Source organism: Linepithema humile, chromosome 7 (assembly GCF_040581485.1).
Source record: "Linepithema humile isolate Giens D197 chromosome 7, Lhum_UNIL_v1.0, whole genome shotgun sequence".
NCBI classification, from domain to species: Eukaryota; Metazoa; Arthropoda; class Insecta; order Hymenoptera; family Formicidae; genus Linepithema; species Linepithema humile.
This window is the reverse complement of record NC_090134.1, coordinates 2,336,470-2,356,256: the sequence shown is the minus strand read 5'-3', so window position 1 is coordinate 2,356,256 and position 19,787 is coordinate 2,336,470. Positions and strand designations below refer to the sequence as shown.

General features: G+C 32.7%; 2 protein-coding genes, 1 non-coding gene and 1 pseudogene across 4 annotated transcripts in view; 3 read left to right on the top strand and 1 right to left on the bottom strand.

The window, feature by feature from the left end:
* The window catches only part of LOC105678450 (uncharacterized), a 49,685-nt gene extending 38,824 nt beyond the window's left edge, over nucleotides 1–10,861 (top strand). For both annotated transcript variants that reach the window (XM_067358840.1, XM_012377807.2), the window contains exons 12-18: nucleotides 4,630–4,772; nucleotides 5,093–5,280; nucleotides 5,598–5,700; nucleotides 5,792–5,953; nucleotides 6,623–6,855; nucleotides 7,065–7,276; nucleotides 7,524–10,861. In XM_067358840.1, coding sequence (XP_067214941.1) covers nucleotides 4,630–4,772; nucleotides 5,093–5,280; nucleotides 5,598–5,700; nucleotides 5,792–5,953; nucleotides 6,623–6,855; nucleotides 7,065–7,276; nucleotides 7,524–7,678 — 1,196 coding nt within the window. In that variant the 3' untranslated portion in view covers nucleotides 7,679–10,861. The remainder of the gene's footprint in view (nucleotides 1–4,629; nucleotides 4,773–5,092; nucleotides 5,281–5,597; nucleotides 5,701–5,791; nucleotides 5,954–6,622; nucleotides 6,856–7,064; nucleotides 7,277–7,523) is intronic.
* On the bottom strand, nucleotides 10,038–15,179 carry LOC105678445 (uncharacterized; annotated as a pseudogene).
* TRNAP-AGG (transfer RNA proline (anticodon AGG)) lies at nucleotides 13,143–13,214 on the top strand. The gene has a single exon. It is a non-coding gene; the product is annotated as a tRNA-Pro (tRNA).
* A 101-nt stretch (nucleotides 15,180–15,280) lies between the features above and the next one.
* PI31 (Proteasome inhibitor 31 kDa) lies at nucleotides 15,281–17,813 on the top strand. Its single transcript, XM_012377802.2, has 5 exons — nucleotides 15,281–15,503; nucleotides 15,593–15,742; nucleotides 15,841–16,124; nucleotides 16,295–16,438; nucleotides 16,542–17,813. Exons 1-5 carry the CDS (start codon nucleotides 15,360–15,362, stop codon nucleotides 16,651–16,653), a joined length of 834 nt encoding a protein of 277 aa, XP_012233225.1. The 5' UTR covers nucleotides 15,281–15,359; the 3' UTR covers nucleotides 16,654–17,813.
* The last annotated feature ends 1,974 nt before the right edge of the window (nucleotides 17,814–19,787 follow it).

Below are 19,787 nucleotides of genomic sequence, written 5' to 3'. Positions count from 1 at the left end.
TTGTTCTTTTTTGCTCGTTAGAGATCGGTCAGTGACAGGTTTACGTTCGACATCGTAGGTTTCGTAGTATGTTATGTTCGCCAGCAGTCATCGTTACTGTCCTAAGCCAAACCGGTTTTTTCTGCGAATAAGAAACTAATGCGACTCTTAATCACTGTTTTGCATCGCCAGCAATGCTAGATATTCGAGAGAGCTGGCGTCTTATTTTATCCCTTTCGAGTAACGGAGTTCTCCGTCGAAACAGTAAATACATTTAGAATATCTATTTCGATATATTTCAACAATATATTGTAATTAAATAATCTGGTAAATGTTTAACTTATGCTAGAACATCTGTTGAGTTCGTAAAAGGTTTTCAGTATATTTTGTTTTTTGAAAATTTTATTTATGTAGTATCGAGAAGCACATATAAAAGAATTCCTGAAAAAGTAAACTCTTTTAAAGAATGAACGAATAGCGAAACAGATCATGGTGTTAGGAAAGTCAAGAATGTTGTCGAACCGTCACTGGTGCGAGTTTTGGAATGCGTGTCGAGCTTTTTGCACGATTGGTGGAACGGTTCTCCGCTGACAACCGTGAAGCACGATGTCACGCTTCTGCACCGCACATCCTTCAGATTTCTATCACTGCAATCCGTATCGACTGATTCATGAAATTTTACAGATAAATTGCACTCTGGCCAGCACGGTAGAAAAAGACATTAATTGTACAAGTAGTGTGATTAATCTTTTAATCACTATTTTCCGCGTCCAATTCTTCTCTCGCGTGATTTTGAGTAAAGAAGAGACTTCGACGTTCACTATTTATTTAAGCGCTGTTTCCGGATGTGTTCTTTTATTTAAAAAATCTAATGCAGCACGCAGGAATATTTAAAAATAAATTATAGCCTCTGAAACTTTAATTAAGTTTATAAAAATAATTTTGAATTAATAAGACTCATAATGCGATATTATATCAGGACTCGTATTGCGTTGCGTAAAAACGTTACGTTGAAAAATAACTTCTATTATATTACCAGTATTTATTATGGCGGTATCCATGTTTCGATAGAGTAATTCGATAATTGCGCGTGCGAGTTGCCGCGCTCGCGGTGAAACATACAACGACCTGCGTATATTCTCCTCCACGGTGCTAGAATAATTCCGGTAGTGAGTAATTTAATTACCCACGGATACGCAATAGCGTTTTCTAAAAGAAAGGTAAACGCAGTGGGATCGGTCGTGTAAGAATATAATGCAAGTAAAGCGGAAGTGACGGCTGTGTGCCGAATGCATATAAGTGTTTTCCACAAGAGAGTTCAAGTAAAAAATGAAGTTTGCAAAGTATTGAAAATATGGTTTTGTGGCGATAGAAATTTAATTGCTGCTGAAATTAGTGGACTACGGAAATAAGTATACAGAATTTTAAACATTTAATTACAGCGCACATATGTGCGTAATTCTTTTCCTTTTGATTTAATTTTTTTTTTCTATTATACAATCTCTTTCGAAATTTTCACCGTATTTACGGGTGAGGAATAATTCACTTATCGGCCGCTGAGACTGAAAACGAGGTTCTCGTGTCAAGCGAGACACGCTAGAACTTTCGCCTACGCTCTCGGTACGTAGTATTATGTCCCGGATACACAATTCAACTGCGTGTACGTATAAGGTTCACTTAAATAACTCGCTTGTTACGTTTTTCTCGCGCTGGGAACCGAGGGAATCGAGACGAAATCCACGGAGAATCAAATTCAAGACAACATTCATAACAAAATACAGACGCGTAATTATTCGCGCCTCGCAAGATCAAATCTAATTGACTTTTTCCGCTTAGTATCGTGAAAAATGAGAGATATGATGCAGAAATAGAATTTTTAAGACACTTGGTCTTAATTTTAATGATAAAATCTGTAACAGATTTAATTATCAGACATAAAATATATCGATAAGCTCATCTAGAATAGGAATTTTGTCTGGAGTAGAAAATTAATTGGAACAAAATTTATCGAAAAATCTAGAACAGAATGTGTAACAACGCAATGCGATAGAGACGAAAACAAAGAAAGTTAAAAATTATAGATGTATCAGGCTCTGGTGATTGTTAAAATCAATAATATTCGAAAGGAGCGTAAAGAGCCAATAGCCGGTTATTCGTGCGAAGGTTATCGTATATTAGTTTATAACCATTATAACATTTACATTAAAACAGACAAAGAAAGTTATTTATCAGCTGCACTTGCATTGTATTGGCGCAACGGAGGCTCCGATGATATCGCGGATTAAGAGAGCGCCGCTGCATGTGTTCATGAAAGTTATTTTTCTCAGGCAAAACGCGGAGGTATCTCGATACACTCACCTTGACACACATTCGCCTAAACCCGTTCACAAAAGTGTCAAACCGATTCACGCGTATCCGACTACACCGTCGAGGATGTTATCTGGCGCGATTAGGACGCGTTGCGAAACGGTCACTGTCGCATAGTTGTAGCGAATAGCGTTATCTAACTTTAATTGCTCGTTGCTTCGACGTTAGTCGGCGCAATACAACAGCACATGATTACAATTATCCCGCATACGAATGCGAAAGAGGAAAGTGGTGTCGCTACTTTCGTGACATTCGCTCGGATGGCACATTCAGGTTACTTATCTTTTATAATTTTTTTTTTTTTTCTTGGAAATGGCGACATGCAATATATATAAAAAATTGCATATCTCCGCGTGTGCTGCACTTTCTAATGAGTAAAAGGAAAACGAGAAATTTTGATGGCATGAAAAATACAAATACGCACGTAGTCGATTTGATTTTGCAATCGTATTATTTAATTTCGCGTCATTTTCGGGAAATCAATGTCGAAGCATGTGTAAACATTTCTTTTAACATGTGACACTGTTGTTATTCGCACTTTTACTTTGCGTTCGCTCGGTCGTCCTTTTACTTTCTATTTGATTTGCTAAGTTATTCGAGCCTTTCTCGATTGCTCTTTCCAATAAATGCCTTGCAGGTTATGAGAAACGTAGAAATTGTTGTTGTAATATAATAATAGAATGTAAAATATTAATGAAAAATAAACTAAAGTTTGAGATATTATTTTCGACGTTAAAGATTTTTAAAAAATTAGAAAAATTGCTATTGAAATGACGCTGTTTCATACATGGAAACTTCGTCGCATATAATTATCGTATCACTCGCTATCGAAGTGCTCCAGATGTTAGACCTTGAACGTGGAAGCTGTGTTAGCGCGCTATTCTTGGAAAGCAGGAAACAAAAATCAGTATTATCGTTGCCGCTGTTCCGTTTAGCAAAAGGACGAATAATCAAACAAACGAATCCATCAGTACAGCGAACGCTTTGCTCCGCGTTGCGTCTTATTCGGAGTTCTTTTGCTAATTATTACATAAAATCAGCAAATATGAAATTTATTTGCTGAAGATGTTGTTGTTGCAATCAGTGCCAAATCTTTCAAGATAATATCTTGCTTTTTAAATACGGAATAAGAAATATACCGACAAAAATGTTTCTATTTACGTTTTATTTGGTGAGAATATATTTTCTATTGATTCACCGATTGTTACTCGCTTCGAAATATGGATCGACGGAAAAATGGCACGAATAATTAGCTAATTGCGAAAAAAGTTTCCAGAAATTCAAACTAAAGTCAACAAGATAATGAACAGTGCTCATTATTCAGTTTTCAAGGAGCCGCCTATTCGTGGCTCCTGGACTGTCAGAAAAATGACGCGAAATTTTACTTCGAATTGGCTGCTGGAATACTGTTGCGGTTTTTGTTGCACCAGGCAGAAAATCGTTTCGACATCGAGACCGAATTGCACGAACGAGACGGATAGGACGATCCTAGAGCCTGTTATCGAATTGCAAACTTCAACGATCAGTCTTACGAAGTTGCAAGACAACGGTAAATGCTCGAGTGATGAAACTTCTACGACGAAACACGACTACGGAATGTCGAAGAGCAAGACGCAGAATATTGCCAAGAATAAGGAGAGATCGTCGATAAACCGCAACGACGATTTTTCAATGATCGATATTAAGAACAAGTTCTCGTCCGACAGCGGAACTTGGAATAGCGGGATAAAGCACATGATTAGCAGTATGCCGGCGCTTTCGAAGAAAGATCAGGCATCGCCACCGATTGACGATGGAAAAAAAGCTTCGCAGAGCGATTCGGCTATAATATATCCCGCGAATATCTTCGCCAAATGCTCGAAGCAATACAAACGTCAGAAAGTGTCTATGACAACTATTTCTCGATTGATAGCAAGTTAGTCGAAAAAATGATTTAAGTAATTGAAGCTAAAGAATATTGTATCGTTTTAGAAAAATATTGGTTAATGTTAATGTTACAAATAAAACTCGGTGATGTCGAGAGAAATCTATCGATTTATGTTAAAATTTCAAAAGGGATTAAAAGGGTTAAAAGGATCATTTTTTTTTTGTTTTAGTATTAATTTCGTGTGAATGTGTGTGTGTAAATTTAAAACAAATATATATATATATATATATATAAAATTGATTTTATTTCGAAACAAAAATTCTGGAAAATGTGTATCTTTGTTATCGCACTTATTCATAAGCGGACATTGAAATCTGAGTCATTTTGAATAATACAATTTCTTTGTGATGTCGCAGACGATGGAAGCAGTTTGTCAGAGGCGTGCAGCACGCCGATTATCGGAGCAGGATCACGAGCAGGCTCTAGTCACACAGTTATAGACATGGACGATATGGATCCGGGCCATCTCGCTACTCGTTCGTCTCTGTCGAGTCTCGGGGTGAGTGCAATTTATTAAAATTTGCTATTCACGGCGAAATAATAAATTTCGTTTTCATTCTTTTTACGAAGAAAGAACAAAGCTAAAAGTTATTGTCAAAATAGGCGAATATCAGTTTGTGGCTCGAGTGTGCGCTTAAATACATCGCGCGTTTCAACTTTCGAAAGAAACTGCTATCATTGCAATTTAACGAACCGAATTGTAACGTTATATCTCGCTTATACTCACAAAACGGAACGGAATAAAGAAAAAACAGGTGAATGAAATATCTCGTCGTATTAAAATCTTGACGACGCTAATGGTCGCGACTGCAATTCCAGGCACGTTCGGACTCGATGGCATCGGTGTACAGCGGTGCGGGCGAGGGACGTTGCTGCCGATCTGTGGTCGTCACAGGTGAGGTGGAGTTCGCCTTACAGTACGATTACAAGAACCTGACGTTCGAAGTGCACGTGACCAAGTGCAAAAACCTCGCACCTGTAGACGTGAAGCGCAAACGATCGGATCCGTAAGTTCCATTTATATAGCTCTGTTAACATACATTTTTTATTTAACGTATTTAAATTGAATGACGTTTTAAAAGTGAAATCTCGTTATATTATTTAACATTGATCGTTTATTATAGATCGACTTTTATATACATATATTTCTTAACGTAATTTTTTTAATTACAATTAAAAGATTGCATTAAAGAATGAAAAATTTACACTATAATTTCATGCTAAATTTATTACAATCTTCTTTTTAATTCTTTTTTATACAAAAATATCGTTTTTTTTTTTTATAAGAACGTAAAATTTAAGGTTTTATAATTTTACTATCTAGGTACGTCAAGGTATATCTGTTGCCGGACAAATCAAAGAGCGGCAAGAGGAAGACGAAGGTGAAGAAGCACACGTTGAATCCCGAATTCAACGAGACACTAAAGGTAAGTTATTCCATGTAAGTTTGCTCGAATGTCCGCTGCTCGTTTGCATGACAATTAGAGATTCGGTGGTTGCGTCATCGCGCGGTTTTAGTTCCATATGAACCTGAGCGGTCTGGAGACGAGAACATTATGGCTGACGGTTTGGCACTCGGACATGTTCGGCCGCAACGACTTCCTCGGTGAAGTGCGAATGCCCTTGGAGAACAAGATATTCGACGACCCAACGCCACACTGGTATCCCCTTCAAGAGAGGGTAAGTTTATTGCCGACGACAATCAAATTATTTGTAGAATATCATTGAAAAACCGCAAAGTCGAGTTTTCTCGTCGAGAAATTGACGAGAAAGCATTTTGAAGTTTCAAAGTTAGAGGCGTCGACCGTCTTGGAGTGAGTAAGTTTCTTGAATGTCACTGCATTCCGTGGATTGCATAATTGTGCATTTAGCAGATTGCGTCATTGTGCATTTAGCGGAACGAATCGTGATTTGTTTCCGCCGATAGAAACGCGGGCTGCAACTCTCAGAGCTTCTAATTTTAATGCTTCAATGTGTTCCAATACGAGCGCATGCGAATGTATAATGTACCTTTATATTTATATATAAGCACAGATATAATTTATATATAGTATTGGAGAAAATCTTTATTTTTTTAACTAGAAAATATCAAATAAAACATATGATTCAAAATAAATCACATAAAATATTAATTTATTATTTTAATTTTATTTAAAAGTTTTCATAGATATTTAAAACTAATTCAATACAGAGATAATTCTAATAATTTCACCGAAGAGTCTCATAGAGAATCGCTTTCAAGGGTGAAATCTTAAAACCTGATTCGTATAAGTTTTCCAAAATTTTCGTGCTGTTTTAAAGAAAGAAAAGTTACAAGCTACTGTACTATATTGTAACAATCGCTCCCAGACGGAACCATTCGATGATCCGGTCGCATACAAGGGCGAGGTGATCGTCGGACTGAAATTTGTGCCACCGGATCCGACGCAACAAGAACGCGATCGGGAAAGCGGCGCGGAACGTGGCAGTTCTAAGGCAAAAAAGAACTGGAGCCGCGGCGCGCTTCACGTGCTCGTCAAGGAAGCTAGAAACCTGCAGACGCGCGGCAAGAACTCGGGCACCTGTGATCCCTTCTGCAAAAGGTACTGTCCAATTTTCAGTATCAATATTCTTCCTAAGCGTATCTTAAAATACATGAAATTTACGGAATCAGAAATATCCGAAAATTATTATAAAATGTATGAAATGAATAAGAGTCGATATAATTTATAAATTTCTAACTTTGTAATATTTTATAATTTATTTTTGACATTCAGGATGTTTCTTTAAATTCCTACACAATCCTTTTCAGCTATTTGCTTCCCGATAAAGGCCGGTCCGGCAAGCAGAAGACCGGCGTTGTTCGTAGATCAGGCGGTTCACCAGTTTGGGGCCACACGTTCATATATAAAGACGTCAGTTTGCAGGAGTTAGCGGAGCGCGGATTAGAGTTGACAGTTTGGGACCATGATCGAATTGCCAGCAACGAATTCCTCGGCGGCGTTCGATTCAACCTCGGCACCGGTATATACACAAAAATTCATACGATACAATCTAAATAAATTATCTTTAGATTATTTAATTTTTTACTTACCAAATTGAACTGATCGGCACGATTTCTTATCACAATTGATAAATAATAACTTTCTAAAAAAAAAAAAGAAATTTGACCAAAGGATTTAATCAGTTATAAAATGTCATTGAATTTGCTATATTTTATAAATATTCTTTTTTATAGCTTTCAACAATGGCGCGCAAATCTTGATTTCAGGAAAGCATTATGGAAAATCAGTAGACTGGATGGACGCAACCGGTCGCGAGCTGTCATTATGGCAGAATATGCTCGAAAGACCAAACTTCTGGGTCGAAGGTGCGGTGACGTTGAGGCCGAACTTGCACAATCATGGGAAGAATAACAGCTCGTAAAAGCAGCAGCGCGAGAGAAGACGCGATAACGTCATTTTCATTCTTTCCGATCTTTGTTTTCGAGAGAGGAACGGTTCGGAAGCCGATTTTTAGTCGAAGTATTGATTGTACATAGAAGCGTCGTGTGACGAACGTATCCTGATTACTCGCGAACGAAAATGAGTGCCTTTGGGAGCAACTAGACTCGTCTGATTTTCCTATGAACGGGCATAGACGAATATTCCCTGCAAACTTCCCAGTCCGCTGCGAAAACCGCCTATTTTTAGCCTGGGACTGAAGAAATATACTGCCGGTTCTGAGTCCTTTCACACTGTATAATAATTCTATGCATTAAATTCTTTCGGTTTTTTTAACTTTTTAACACTTTTATGTGTATATTGCATTGTCAATTTCTAAATGGTATGTATAAATCACTTTTCTTTCAGATATCTCTATATAAAAATTCTATAATATATTCAACTTTTTGTAACTTCTACTGAACGGGTTGCACAAAATGCTTGCTTTCCTAGTTTTATTTTATTATTTTTCTCGATTTTGCTGTTTTGATTTCTCTAAAATAAAAATAGAAAATATAACGATTAAAATTTTAATAAAAATTAAAATTTGGTTGCTTTTATCAATAATTTTGTTATTAAAATGGTGATAAGAGTAGATAATTTAGAAGATAGAGAGAGCACATCGTAACATTTGCAAAGATAAATGAATTCCACTCTTCGTAAAAATATAAAATTATACAAATATTATTTCAAAAATATTTTATTTGAAATAAAATTTGATATAAATAAAATATTTTTCCTTTAAAAGCAAATTATAAAAATTTTTAATTTTATGATGAATTTTTTCGTTATATTCTGATTGCTTTTTTATTATTATATATCTTATGCAAAGCTGGGATTCAAGGCAGCAATATTAATATAATTGACGTGCCAAATATTAATAAAAATTGTGGCGAATTTATGCCGCAAATTTACAAGTAAAAAAGTATATTACTAAGTATAGCTCACATTTCTTTTCATTTTTATTGCAATTCTGAAAAATATAAATTGAAATGAAAGATATCATTTATTTTATGTTCTTAGCAACTGTATTTTTCACAATTAAAATCATTATTAGAGTTATAGTGAAATATTTTATTTGTTTCTTTTTTAAAGCTACTGTATATTGTTTTTCGCTATTATTCGTTATTACTTTCTCAAGAAATAATGAAAGTCGGGAGGAATATGCAAGCTGTGTGTGCACGCAGTAAAAAATTCGTGCAATATTATAATAAAACATCGACGATATTCTTGAAAAAAATATTATTAGATTATAAAAACGCCTGAAACACAGGATTAAGAGCAAAAGTACATCCGTCCAAACAGCTGGCGAGATGATTACTTGATCAGCATCCACATGTATAAGTACGTGTGTAGGTTCTTCGCTATTCGCGAACAAACGAATTACAAACGGCACAAATAAGATCTCGCCGAGTTCCAAACGTTGAATTATATTTGGAAATTTCACAAAGTTCTACCTCACAAATAAAAATGTTCAAAAATTAATCTGACGATATAACAATTTTTAAAAATTTACAAAAAGATATGCTCAAAAAAAGTGAATGAATGAAGGATTTGCGTTAGATTTTTACATATTAAGATTATTGATTAGAATTTTAATATCATGTCGTTTGTCAATTTTAAAGAGGGACAAAACATTCTCTCTTAAAAAATAATAAATTGTACAATCAAAATAATACTTTATATAATAGAGAACTCGAGTCTTTCATAAAAATATGATACGCTATCTTCATCCATTCACTTCCCTTTCTTATTTATTAAACCAAATAAGAGAAAAATAAATAAAAGATTCAGCGTTTGGAACGTTTGAACAACGTTGTGAACACTTTCCTTTCTTGGAGAGAAAGATGCTTCCAGTGTGTACAATATAGCGAGTCTCCTGAGCGAGCGAGTAAACAAGCGAAGGAACGGTGTATTTAAGGAATTTAAATATCACCGCTTTCTTTCCTCGTTTTAAACGAATGTATTCTCATAGATGTTATATTTATACGTATACGTATACACGTGCAATTATTGAATTTATCGCTGCAGAAATTCCTGAAAGAAATTCGTCCATTTATAGTTATATTTCCGAAAAGCTTTCTTTCGGGAATTTTAAAGTGATCGCAAAAAAAGGCTCGTATTTGCGGCGCGCGTTTAGTGCGAAATGCGTTCACGCGGTGATTCGTTTACGTCGTGCGTTTAGCGTTAAATGTGGCTGTTCATATTTAGCGTTAAATATACTATTGAATCGTATTATATTAATATAGGTCGAAGACTCTAGAGTGTTCCAGGATAAATCAAAGGAAGGCTGAACTGATATGTTCGTACTTAATTGATTTATTATATTTGCGAGTGTAATAATAAGTTGTTGCGTATAATTCGCTATAAGACTCTCTCTTCCTACAAACAGGGTTAACGAAAGGAAGCTGTAAAATATGTGTTACAAGTAGATTGCTAATCTCAACGTGTAACGTACGTTGAAGACAATGGATTGATCTTTGGAATTAGCTTAAAAATATTTTAATTTCTCTCTCTTTTCTTCTTATTTTTCTTTATCTCTCATAAATCATCAATTAAAAATAACAATTTAAATCGGAACAAGAAAATTTAATTTAATTTTCTGAAAAAGAATAATTAATTTGATTTGTCCTGTGAGATTTGATTGATAGAACACAAATAGGAATAAAGAAGTTAAGAATCAAAGAGAATTAAGAATTAAAATTGTAGAGGCAAACTCCGATTTCGAAGATGAGTTCATAATGTCGGTTTTTACGAATTCTTTTCAACTGACACATTTTTCGCAGGGCCGATATGTGCGTGTTAAATTAATTAACACGAATTTTCTAAGATATATACAGCTATATATATCTAAAACTTCGACATTTCTCAAAATATTGAATTTAGTGCCGTCGCGATAATTATACGTCGTGCGCAATTTACGGACCAATAGCGGTAAAAAGTCGAAGATTTTACTACGATAATCCGTTGCGTTTTCAATCTCGATAAATTCTCCAAGTTACTTTAGATACGTTAGTCCAGTTAGCACTTAATGTTACGGAATGTAATGTTAAAACTTTTAGAGAATCAGACATCTATTTATATGTCGCTCGTCGGTGTACATGATAATAAAAATTTTATACGTTTACTCGTACGTTTCGTATGATAAAAATATAAACCTCAAATAGACTCAGATGCTTTGAAAAGAAGCACGATTATTGTACTGTAATTTAATTGTAAGTTTACTTATTTATTTACATAGATGCAGCCTTTCTAGAGTGAACACTTAAATTGCCATTAAAAATTGTTGGCATCGAAGGGAAATTATTATCATAATACAAGTCTTGAATATATTTTTACCATCATATCGATAATACTAATCGCACATCAATATGTAATGGATTTTAATAACAGCTCATAGAAATCTGACAGATATTTCGCGCTGCTAATTGATAGTTTTCTGTTAATATCAATCGTACTTGACTAGAAAAATTATTTTGTTGACTTTTTAAGGCCACGCTTCAAAATATTCATGTTCATCTTGATTACAGATCGTTGTTCGAGATAAATCGATTGCCCTCTGAATTCTTGCCAGAATACCGATACTTGCATTTGCCGTACGCACCTAGCAGAAATTGATCCAGTATCGATTATTGCATTTATCATATTATGTGAGCTTGAATTGACAATTTTGAAAGCTTAATGTTGCTATTCATCAAAAATATTTCTTTCAAAAGAATCCAAAATAATTTAATTTGTGATTTGATCTGTTTATACGCACCTCTGTGATCCTGAGGACTGCGCAGCGAGCTCGGCAAGGGCGTGTAATGAATATTGAAATATATGTCGTCGAACTCGTTGCTGATAGGCGTCGAGTTAGGTGCGAACTTGCGAATCAGTTCCGGCACGAATTTAATCGTTCTGGAATATTTGCCACGAGCCTTAGCGTCTAGTTTCTCCTGCTGAGTAACTCTTCGGGAATCCAAGAAGCGAAGACTCGGAGGTAAAGTATGGATGGCGTAAAGCCTGTAACGCTCATAATCATCCTCGTCGGTAGATGTTGGATCGGTCAGTTGATCGGGACAACCAGGATTGCCCAGGAAGCTCACATATTCTATGTTGGGACAGCACTCGCGTACCCTGTCGAGCGCTTTGTCGATGTTAGATATCTAAAAACAGATCTCGTGTTTTTCTCATATAAAAAAATATCTGAAAAAATAAGACGACTTTAAAGAATTTCTTCAATATTATTATTTTCAAAAGGAAAAAATAAAATAAATTTTAAGCATTAAAAAATGTTTGCGAAAAAGATTCGTGATAAAAATATCTTTAACGACAAAGCCAAAATTAAAGGAAAGAAATCTTTTTTTAGTAACATTAAATTTTCGTGCATTTCTTTTAGATCATCTAGAGATAAGGATTTTATTAATTTTTGCGCTACGCTCGTAAGTAGAACAAACCTTATTATTATTCAAACTCAGAGTAGTCAAAGTCGGTATGCACGGCAGTGTTTTAAGATTTACAAGCTTGTTATTGTCCAGGATTAATTCCTGCAGTTGTTTAAAATCCTTTATACCAGAAACGGTAATCAGTTCGTTGTAGGAAAGATCCAGGCCGAGACAATTTTGACCAACGAGCCTTACCAGTCCACTAGGAACTTTTTCCGCTCTTTGGCCGGTATACCAAGCCTAAATAATAATAATAATAATATAAATAAAAATAAAGTATATAGAAAGATTAAAATTCCTATTATAACATTTCGATTGTCACAATTAATTCTAGTTTAAGATTTTATTACAGAAACGTTTATGTATCGAAAATTAAAATATTGCTGCTACTATTTTTCAATTAAATTTTTTCCCGAAGATAATCAATACTATAAATAAAACATAAATGACAGAAAATTTCGATGTTTTTTTATATAATGTAAGTATATGCTCTGCGTATAGATAGATCACGTTAAAAAAAAAAGAAAAAAGCAATCGCTATCATTCCTCAAGTATGTAAATAAAATATTTATTTTTCTTTTCACATGCACTTTCTACACTTTCACTTCATTCTTTCTTTTTTCCTTCAAGTTTGACCACATTTGCTGTACTTTATATTAATGAAAAGTGCAATAGAATGCAGTCGAAAAGTACAATTTCTCGTTATCAGTCTACGTTTATCGTGACGCGTGAATCGATAGAATTTTGTTAAAATTGCAAAGCGAAAACGATTACCCGTCCATTATTGAGCGTCAATGCACTTCTGTTGAAGTCTTGCTGACCATAATCCGCCATCTTGCACGTATGCCACGCACAGAAGAAGCATTATCTCGCAGTTTATGGCATAGATAACATATATGCGTACATAAATACGTATACGTATATCGTTAGTGTAACATGAAAGTTAACTGTCTTCTATTTATATGTCTCTACATCTCATGTGGCTCGTTGGTCTAGGGGTATGATTCTCGCTTAGGGTGCGAGAGGTCCCGGGTTCAAATCCCGGACGAGCCCACCTCTTTTGCTTTCTTTATCAATTTTATTATATGGATTTAATATTCAGATTCAAAAATATAACGCATAATTGTAACAATTAAAAATAGTATATTGTGCATTTGATATATTTAGAAACTACAATTATTTTTTTATAATTAACAAAATTCTATATGTATATAAAACTAATTTGCGTATACTTAATTTATTTTGTCGAATTCTTTTTTCAGCTTTTAAGATTTTAGGCTTTATAAAGATTTTAGCCTTAAGCTAAATAGATATATATACAAACGTATGTGTGTACAATTTTTTAACATCATTCAATATATAACATTACAAACAAATTCAAAAATATAAAATCCGAAATATAGAGATATTATTAATAAATACAAATACTTGCATCTTGCATCTTAATATTTTACTATAATATAAAATCGTTGAAAGTTTTCTTATTCTTTCGAAATCTCTGTATCGTGTGAGATATGCTGCTTATTTTCAGAATTGGAGCTTTGCTGTTAGAAGAACCTGCTTCACATTCCTCAACCTTTGTATATACTTGCTCATCCTCATCCAATTCATCTGACTTTAGGTTTTGTACAAATTCGTTTTTAGATAAATTAGAATAAACGTTTTCATTATTTAGAACATTATTATCACTGAAATAGAAAAGAATAAATAAATTATTCTTAATGTAACATCATATATCAAGTATAAAGATAGTAACATGATTTACTATACTGTACCTTGCATTGTTTGAAGATATTTCAGATTCTGTCTTTATGTGTAACTTTGGTAAGTTTATTGCATTGTAAAAACAGATCACAGATTGGAAAGCTTTTACAAAATCAATTCCAACTGGTGTAGCAGTATTGATGTGAAACAATTCCTCACTGAATGGCTTTGTAGCAATATACTCTATACATGAAAGATAATTTTTCATTTATTTTCAATATTTAACTTTATTTATTGAAAAAAAGGTAATAAAATGGCACACTAGGATACACATACTCCTAATCAATTCTGCTCCTTCTGCTTTGTATTCTGCAATTTCTTCATCCTTCCGCTTTATCAAATCCAACAGAATTTCATGTCGACGAATTAGTTCCATTGATGACAAGGAAAGAGGCATAGTTACATTCTCCCAAAATTGTTCTGGCGTTCCCTTCACAAGATCTAATGAGAATTTTAATTTTATAAAATCCTTGTCCTTTCGCAATTCTATTCTGTACGCAGAAACTTCTGCAACGTATGTTTGTATATGCTTGGGAATATCATTTAACATATCCATTACAAGTGACTTCCAATCGAAGTTATTAATGGGATTTAAAAGAGGATTCAAAGTCTGTAAATTGATATATTTTATTACACATAAGCATATATAATACAATTGTTTCTTTATTAAAAAAGTAACAAAATAATTCTACCACAAATGAATTTTAATCTATGCTTTTATATTACAATTTGTTCTATTGAGTAATAAATCGAGAATGTAATGTATCATAATATAATTAAAAGATTAAAATTAATTCGAGCACCTCACATTTGTGAAACATAGTTTCATCTGTCAAAGTTTCCATCCAAAGTTCTATTAAATCTGTCAAGAGAATCTTCCATGAATCTTTTTCCTCCGTAAAACAGATCATGTAGTCTTTGTCATCAATTTTAACACTTTTCCAAATTCTGCCCTGCTCCGAACAACTTGGAATCATATTTACGAACGATAAAATAAAAGAATTGGATAAAATTTCTTACAGATATACAAGTTATGTATTGCACAATGAATAGGTTATCACGCAACTTATCCAGATTTTTCTCAAATTTAATATGACTTCATAGTATCGTTACAATAAATTGTCAAATACATAAGTTTTTTGTATCAATTCCCTTCAGATATCAAATTTCAGAAGTATATTTCTAATATCAATATTATATATCTCGTTGTTTTATTCATATTTTCCATTCTTAGCCAAGACTCAAACCATTTTAACCAAGGCTCAAACCATTTGGTCAGTCGAGCCGAAAGAGAAAGAGTCTAAGGGGTGATGCTTATTCTGTTTCGCACGTATATCCACTATAAAGATCCATTTTCATGAGACATGCGCTTGAAAATTTCAATCAGTGCATCCGTTCAATTGCATCTGTGACGTTTTACTATTAAATGTCAGAATGACTAGTGTAAATGTATTTGGCTTTGAGCTTTTGCAAAAATTCCATGACAATGAAATTCAGAAAAAGGAAGATGTAATAATCTTATTTGTACACTGGTATCTGACAAAATCTGGGTTTAAATGCATCGGTATTGGAGATGAAGTAAGTCCTAACCTAAATATCAAGTTTGTGTATTTATATATTACGAATATTCTGAAAACAACTTCTGAATTTTTAAATTTTTTTCGTAGAATATGACTGAAGGATTAGAAGAAGGATCTGACTTGCTTCCCGAAAATTGGAACTTACACGCCAATTATACATTACGCTATGTAATAAATGGGAGATTATTTGTACTCATTGGAATCAAATCAAATGTGGATCTGCTTATGAATTTTTTGGTAAATAAGAAACAAGTTGTCCAAAATTTAATTGATTAAAATAGGTTTATTATGATGTTATTATATACTTATTATAATATTTAATACTGTTTTTATAGGAATATCACGAAAATACTATTACTAATATTCAGTTTCCTATCGAGAAAACTGTGTCTGCATTGCATGGGCCTTTAAAGACCATATTACCATCTTATGAAGCAATGTTACGTAGCATAGATAAAGATTTTGTATCCAAAGTATATATTAAGACAGCAGATTCGACAACTCAAACAATCAATGAAACCAAACCAAGCGAGGCAAGTTCTACGGCAGAAACTACATCTACAAGACATGAGGGTTGTAATTCATCAAACTGTTCTTACAATCAGCCATCATCACTTCGGTAAATTATTTTATTTTTTCTTTTATCTATATTATTTTATTATAAGGTGAGTCACAAAGTAAAGAGATATTTAGAGAATTAAACACTTTAAAAGTCTCTTATTTTTTTACTTTTTTTAATATAATAATTTGATAATATGGATTGAAGGTAATATTTATTTCTGTCCATAGAAATCCTGCATATAACCCTTTAAGGGTAGGAGTCAGAGACCTTGATCCATTGGGAATAGGTGGTGGTATGATATTTGATCCTTTTAATAATCGTTCTTCAGTTGGACGTCATCCGGGCTTGGGAGTACCTGGAATGTTGCCACCGTACGTGTTTACGTATTTTACCGTAATGATTTATGTAGATGCCATATGTGTAAGCTGATTCTTTCTTCAAATTTAAGGATTATCTATTTAAATTATGTTACAGCGGTGCAATACCACCTGGTGCAAGATTCGATCCCTTTGGTCCGCATGATTTGAGTCAAAGACCACTTCGTCGGGATCCCGATAATCCATTTTTTTCTGGTGATCTAATTTAACAATATGTGTTGTGATGTATTTTAATATAACATGCTAAAGAAAAATTTCAAATGACAAAAAAATAAATAATGCTGAGGTTCTTCGCACACTATAATACGTTTAATATATTAATATATTACGTCTAGAATAAGATTAGAAATCTTTATTTTTACAGTACATGTCAGAGTATGAGAATTATTATAAAACATTTTCTTGTTTTCTTTTTCTTGACAAAACAACTTTCATTCTTTTTATTTTATTTCAGTTTACAATATAACAAAATTCAATTTAACTAAAAATGATTATATATTGATGGGTAGGAAATTACATTTAGAAATTAAATAGTAACCTTTTTTTTTTAAATTGCGCTAACACATTACTTTTATTTCTTGCATAATCAATTTTATAGGGAGTGATTGTTCTTATTTTATTATATCGGTTCAAAATAGAGGATTTCTTTGCTATCTAAGTTGCTCTTGCTTCAATTATATTCACATTAGACATGTAATTGAACGTAAATTGACTTTATCAACACATAAAATTATTGTATTATTTAGATTTACATTAAGTAGCTATTAAAAAAGAAGAGCTATTTTCACTACAATTGCATTCGCGTTTTATCGAGAATATTAATCATAAGAATAATAATTTTCGCAACAATTCGATTTATTTCTTCGAGGAATAAAATATCCCACGGTAATTAAATATTGTTTATGGGTAAGCATTATTGCACAACGAAACAATTTCTACATGTTAAACTATTATTTAACATTTAATTTAAAATAAAACAACAATGTGCATAATTTTCTACATAGATTTTCTGTCAGCGCTATTCTTAGCATCACAGTTTCAATAAGTACAACCCTCGTTTTATTTTACTTTTCAACCTATGCATTTTTTTATGCACATAAGGATAATTATATCACAAATATAAAAAGAAAAACATTTCATATAGTTATTTAGCAATTTAACTACGCCTCGAAGAAGTAAATCGATGTGCAAAAGTAATAGCTAAATAATGAAAATTATACTGGTAACTTTTAAGATCATACCTATTTTGTTACGAATATCAGCATGTTTTTCGAAAGAAAAAAAAAAGAAAAAAAAACTTAAAGAACCGTTTTAATTATTATAATTGAACTAGGATTAAACAATAAAAGTAATGTACTTTTGCATCTAAGATTGGATCATTTACTTTTACGAATATCCCTCGTCCCATCCTCTGGTAAAAAATATTGCAGTTTTTTTTAATATTACAAAAAAGGAGATGTACCAGGTTCAAATTTCAATCCGAGTCTGCGATCGTAGTGAATGTATTCCATTGTCACTTGTTAAAAAATACGTACGGAAAATTTAAATTTCTTCATCGCTCGTTTGATAGTTAAGTAATCGCAATTATCAATCCATTGTGTTTTGTGACTGTGCAAGTAAGTTGCCAACATGATTAACAAACATAACAACGCATAATCATTGTTGTCGCATTCTGTAATACAACAGAATGATTATTTCATAACAATTAAACTCGGTTGGTCGAATGTAGCAATACACATAAACCAGACCTCAATTGTTGTGTGATCGTTGTGCTTATGTTAATTTCATTTCCGGAACGCATCCATTGTTAAGCGGAACAATCAGAAGCAAAGAATACATACAAATACAAAACAACGTACATTCACATGAAATCAGCAGACGCGCGTGAAATGTTTTAAGTATTACATTCGTTATTTTACGAGTGAAATTTTTCTATCCTTTGAACACAGTTTAGTGTGGCGTGCAGCATCACTGACAATTTTACCAAAATAGAAGACGACGATGACTTTACACAAAATGCTTGTATCAGCTTGAAAAATCTATTTTTGACTAAAAGTTAGATATGCAAAGATTTTGGTGAAATTGTCGTTGAGCTATGATAAACGTGATATACAGCTCTGGAGTGACTTACTTCACATTAATTTTTCATTATCCATCATTCAAGTTAACGCAGATTCCAAGTCCAATAAGAGTTAAGAACACTCATCAGCAATTCGGCATGCCATTGGAAATGCAACGCAATATTTGTTGTTTCTCTTTCGCCGTTTAAGTCACTTTCAAAATCTTTCAAGACCAGAAATATTCCAAATATTTAATACTGCGATTTACGCATATTATTTCATATATTAAATATTCGTTTCAAGTATATCGAAATATGTTATCATATTAACTGCTTCTATCTAATAAGATTTTATTAATACTTAATTAAATTAAAATAAAGTTTGTAATAATGTATGTTCCGTAATATTTATAAAAAAAAAAAAAGACAGAAATTCAGCAAATCGCAATGCTGTTTTTTTTTTAAATTTGATGCTTATCAGTATATGTCATTATTCTAAAATTGATAATGCTTGACGGTTTTCTGATTCATTATAAATTTAATGCCGAGTATTTCAGAATCTCATATTTTGCGAGCGATCGACAGATTATATTTAAAAAAACTATCAGTTAATTATTTAAAAAGAATACATGTATATATGTATCTTTTTTCTATTTCAATTACTGCAAAAAATGTATATAAAATTTTTCTAAAGAACAGTATATTTATAATAGAATATTATATATTCAAGGCAGACAGTGTTAACATATTTTCTTTAAAAAGAAATATAATTAAATGTTAATTCTAATTCAGATATTCCTACGTAGCTTCATATCTTGTATAAAAACGTATTTACTTTTTCATAGCATTCCCAAAATCTAGAGTTTACGAGTATTACTCAAGGTATTACACAATGTACATAACATTTTGTAATAGCAAAGAAATTTCAAATTATATATCCATTAAAAATTTTGTAAATTATAATTTTTTGACGTTTGTATATTTCACAAAAGAACATATTATTTGTTATTTCGACAAATTATAACAAACTAGTGTACTACATAGATTATATTCACTACGACAATATAACCTTTCTTGATAGAATAATAAATTAATTATTGAATAAAATTATTTAAAAGAATTTTTCTCTTTCAAGAAAAAGAATATATTGCATACTATAAATTTCTAACATCTACGAACAAATCACATACGATAATTTAGTAGAACTGAACATAACAACAGTATAGTCGATTGCAAGTGTTATTTTTTTCTTAAGGTTATTACCATTTTAATTATTAATTTTGC

What these genes read in the sequence shown, in the direction of transcription:
- PI31 (XM_012377802.2), top strand. Translation starts at nt 15,360, where the DNA reads ATGACTAGTGTAAATGTATTTGGCTTTGAGCTTTTGCAAAAATTCCAT. An exon ending in GCATCGGTATTGGAGATGAA is followed by an intron (nt 15,504 to 15,592) that starts GTAAGTCCTAAC and finishes TTTTTTTCGTAG; the next exon opens with AATATGACTGAAGGATTAGA. An exon ending in ATCTGCTTATGAATTTTTTG is followed by an intron (nt 15,743 to 15,840) that starts GTAAATAAGAAA and finishes CTGTTTTTATAG; the next exon opens with GAATATCACGAAAATACTAT.